The 4,840-nt window shown below is 38.7% G+C and overlaps 1 protein-coding gene across 1 annotated transcript in view; it reads right to left on the bottom strand.

Annotated features, from left to right (window-relative positions):
- Positions 1 to 4,840, bottom strand: part of ttbk1 (tau tubulin kinase 1) — a 73,136-nt gene that overhangs the window by 63,168 nt on the left and 5,128 nt on the right. The window contains exons 2-4 of the mRNA XM_015380941.1: positions 2,740 to 2,898; positions 2,478 to 2,625; positions 797 to 870 (exon numbers count right to left, since the gene is read on the bottom strand). Of these exons, the coding sequence (XP_015236427.1) occupies positions 797 to 870; positions 2,478 to 2,625; positions 2,740 to 2,898 (381 nt within the window). The remainder of the gene's footprint in view (positions 1 to 796; positions 871 to 2,477; positions 2,626 to 2,739; positions 2,899 to 4,840) is intronic.

Below are 4,840 nucleotides of genomic sequence, written 5' to 3'. Positions count from 1 at the left end.
TGATAGAATCGCATCGTGGCCTATGAATCGTGATTCGAATCGAATCGTAACTTCTTTGGCAATACCCACCCCTAATTGTAACGAGGGGCAATTAGCCTCTCACGACCACTACCGGATCAAACATGTTTGAAATTCAGTCGGCCCTTGTTAGGTGTTTGTGAGCAAATTCTGCTGTTAAAGCAGATTTACGATCGTCTACAAGCCAATTTACCAGATTCTTGCATACTGCACATGTGCAAAACAGGAAGTTCTTCTTGCTGGTGAAGATTATGAGTCATCCAGGTTATAGTCATTCCAAAAAAGTCAAAAAAAAAAAAAAAAACAATCCACTGGACTTTGTTTCCAAGTTTCAAGAAGTTTCGCTTCCCATCCAAGAAGGATTTTAAATTGAAAATGTCAGATATAGCGTTGTGTTTGAGGATTTAAAGACTGGATTTTGGTCTTCAGATCAAAAAAAATCTACTGAATTATTTATTATTAGATGTTTAAAGCCTTTAAATAATCAGAGATTATCTTTAAATGATCTGATCTGGGAAACTACAGTAAGACAACACAGGTTATTCCTGGAAAGCAAACATTCTAAGCTTTTTTCTCAGAGTACAAAAAACTATTTGGGAATTAAAACGTATGAGTCTTTGTCACAGGAGCGCTTTCAATGCAATAACACCACACCACTTCTTTTCTGAAGCTCTTAAAAGAACAACATAGCAGCATAGAAATGCAGAATAAAGGCTGTAATCTGCTGCTGACGGGCGCCGCCAGCCTACTGCTTAAAGTCACCCACACACTGACTCACCTGAAGCTGCATCACCACGTAGTTAAATTTGTCATTTCTTCCACAGCCGATAAACTTACAGACGTGGTTTTTACCTAAAAAAAAAAAAACAACAACAAACATTTAAAGGTTAAGTTACACACTGCAAAAAATTGATATCTTACCAAGTCATTATATCTTAAAACAAGGAGGTAAGTGAGACACTTTGCCACTTTGGAAAAAGACAATTTACATTTAAAATAAGAAGTGTATATTATCCAATTATCTTATTTTAAGAGTAAAGTACTAATTCCATTGGCAGATCATCTTATTTATGTACTCAAATTATGGGAAATACACTTAATTTAAGAAATATTTACTTATTTCTTGATCATTTTTGCAGTGCACTCTCCTAAAACAACATTAAAATAACTTTAAATCCCCAAATCAGAGTCTATTTATATTCAGTTCATTTCACACTTTGTATTCTTCACCACATTAAATACCAAAAGAGGAGGAGTTAATAATCTTTTTCTTATATTGGAGCTTAGTCGTTCCAAACACATCATAGTGTGACAGAGCAGAGACAGTATTACCTCAGCAGAAGGAGACTGGAAATAATTAGCTGATGTAGCAGCGCATTAAGCAGCAATTAAGACGCATGATTTATGCAATGATCATTTTAAGATATAAACAGACCATTGTTGAATTTATTTTTACCCTCTTTTTATGATGGGTAATTATAAGCCTGCAATGAGCTGCTCTGTTGCTGATGCCCCTTAAAGGAATAGTACACCCAAAACATGATTAGCCTTCATTTTCTACTCACCCCCATGCTGAACAACACTCTGGAGTACTTTTTTGATATCTCAAATGCATCTGGAGATCTGGGAGGCTTCTTGCTGTCTGCTGACATTCAAATAATGGAGGTCTATGGCGCCCGAGACAGAAAGGTCCATAAAAGTCCACAAAAAACGTGTCAATATTCCTCCATACTGCTCGTCCAATGTATTCCAAGTGTCCTGAGTGGGTAGCGTCCATAATTTACTCGAAACGAAGTCATTTAGAATGTTTTTAGAGCATAAACAGTAGTGTATAGGATTTCCTAAAAGCGCGTTCACGATTCTACGGAAGCCGGCAGACCAAACCAGATGAAAGTGCGCATTCAGCTCGGCAAAGAACTCATGCTCTTCCTCAACACTGAAGTCCTCAGACATTTTTCTTTCGTTGTTTCTTTCTTTGCACAGGTAAACAGCACATTTCTTCTTCTACGCTTGCATTATCGGCAGAGCAGACGCTGAATGCGCACTTTCATCTGGTTTGGTCTGCTTCGGATTCCGTAGCGTCGTGAACGCGCTTTTAGGAAATCCTATACACTACTGTTTATGCTCTAAAAACATTCTAAATGACTTCGTTTCGAGTAAATTCTGGATGCTACCCACTCAGGACACTTGGAATACATTGGACGAGCAGTATGGAGGAATATTGACACGTTTTTTGTGGACTTTTATGGACCTTTCTGCCTCGGGCGCCATAGACCTCCATTATTTGAATGTCAGCAGACAGCAAGAAGCCTCCCAGATCTCCAGATGCATTTGAGATATCAAAAAAGTACTCCAGAGTGTTGCTCAGCATGGGGGTGAGTAGAAAATGAAGGCTAATCATGTTTTGGGTGTACTATTCCTTTAAGGCCAATTTATGCTTCTGAGCTCTCAGCTCTCACCCTGCAGCTTCTTGAGAACAGCCACCTCCATCTTCAGAACCTGCTTGGGCTGCTGGGCCGACTCCACCTTCAACGCCACGTTCTCCCGTGTTAGCAGGTCCAAGGCCTCGTAGATCTCCCCAAACCCTCCCCCGCCGATCTTCTTCAGCTAGAACACGGCGAGGAGACAATCAGAGTTTAGACCTACATCCTCTCAGAACTCCAAGAAAAAAAATTACAAACATCAGACAGAAAAGATTAAAAACAGACACAATCTGCTCACCACTTTCCATCGGTCCTTAACCATACAGTTTGGCGGCAGGATGTCGGCCTGCTCGGACGTCCCGTTCATGTTGCCGTTGTCCTGGAGGCCGGGGACTAGGCACTGCATCTGCCAACTAGCCAGAACTCGAGCAGCTCCAAGCTTAAAAGAGCCATTTATCTGCGAGGAAAGGGAAGGAGGTGGAAGAAGAAAAGAGGATGGACAGGAAATGCAAGGTAGAATATTTCATCATCGGATACCAGGAGATGAACCTCCAGCTTTCTCCTCTGAGAATTATAGCAGTCCAGTATAACAACAAGCATTAGATATGGCTGACTGCTATGAGAAGCCATTCTTGAGCTGGATCAGGCTACAGGCTGGTAGGAGGGTTGCAGTTGGCGTTGTGGCGAGGGGAGGGAGTGTGATGGTATTTGCACTAATTGAAGCAAATATCATTTCTGCAGAGGAAGCAGCTGGACCCTTTGGCCTTGGCCTGGCTGCAGCCGCAGGCATCGACTAAAGCCAATCTTTGAAAACCAGAAGTACATCAACCAACAGCTGAGCATGGCACACGGAAGTGATCCAATCAGGGTCAGAGGAGATTCAAACTCCATCACAAGGGGTCAGATTTGAGCCGAAACTATAGCTGGATGTTCTAAGGCTCTTCAGTTTCCTGATGGTACATCTGCAATATGCAGTTGACTGCCAAGAGTGGAAACGTCTGCCTACGTGAAAAATAAATTCTGCCAATCTATGGTTCAAAAGAAGTGTATAAAGTTGGTACTTTTTATTTGTCATAACATAAAATAGCACCCGTCAGAGTGAAAATTGAGCAAATGTATACATTTTAAAAACTTTCCTTTGTTTTTAAGCTTGTTTTAGAAATATTTCCGCCCTGCTAGTTAATATTATCATGATCCACTATGAGAAAATGTGGAAAAAGTCACGTTTTTTAATTTGTTTTTGTTTAATTTAGGAGTGAGCCAAGATTTTTCTAGATCTATGAACTTAGAGCAGCAAAGCATTCCCCCTCCCTCAACTGCTCCAGGAGACTTCTCACTTTCTACACTTTAACAACATGTTTTACCATTTTAAAATACAATCAGTTGCAAAGAACAGAAATAGTTGGTTTTAAATAAAAAAATGAATAAAAATACTGACAAAGCCCAACTAGTTAAACAGGTTATACATCTAAACACATTATAACTAATCTAGTTCAGAATAATCTGAATAATTACTTTGAATTTCGAAACAATTGAATAACACAGATTGTTTTTAGATTTCAGATTTAATCTATTTATGAAAATCAAAAAACAATAAACAAATACGATTATTGAAAATATTTAATGATCCTTAATTAAAATGACTTATCATTTGGTTGATTTTGTGAATATTGGCGTGGTATTTTAACCACATGTTAAATGTCACAGTAGCTCATGCCTATTTGGATTAAAGTATGGGGTGAATTTAGTTCCATTATTGTTGGAAGCAAGCAACATGTTCTGTAAATAGAAATTTAAAGAAAAACAAAATCGATACATAAATAAACCTTTAAAAAGCCTCTTAATCAAAAAACGGTTTTGAGAGGAACGTTGCTTTGCTCTCGGATTTTATTTTCTTTTTCATTTTTTGTTTTATACTTCTCTTTTTCAGATTGCGTTTTGCGGATTTTAATATTTTTTTTTACTGTTATTGTGTTTTACAGATCCCATTCTGTTCAATTCAGGTCCAGTACAGAGATCGTCACACTGGATGTACACATATAAAAATAGTAACAATGAAAAATGGCCAAAAATCGCATTTTGACCCAAAATGGCCGACTTGCTATGGGTTTTAGGGCATACCTCCAAGAGACTTTTTTTCATGATTTGAGGAGATCTACTTGTGTGCAAAATTTCAGATCTCTGTGACTTACGGTTTACCCCAAATCACGTTAGGGGGCGCTGTGGCGTAATTTGGGGGCGGCCATTTTGGATTCCATTAAAATCATGCGATTTCACGCGGGGGGACAATTTACTGCCAAGTTTTCCTGAGTTTTTGAATATGCTAAGTCCTCGTAAAATGCGTTCAAAGTGAGAAAAGAAAAATAATAATAAGAAACCTAATAGATATAATAGGCTTT

This window comes from Cyprinodon variegatus, unplaced genomic scaffold, assembly GCF_000732505.1.
Source record: "Cyprinodon variegatus isolate N-32 unplaced genomic scaffold, C_variegatus-1.0 Scaffold225, whole genome shotgun sequence".
Lineage (NCBI taxonomy): Eukaryota > Metazoa > Chordata > Actinopteri > Cyprinodontiformes > Cyprinodontidae > Cyprinodon > Cyprinodon variegatus.
This window is presented reverse-complemented; position numbering and strand designations above follow the sequence as displayed.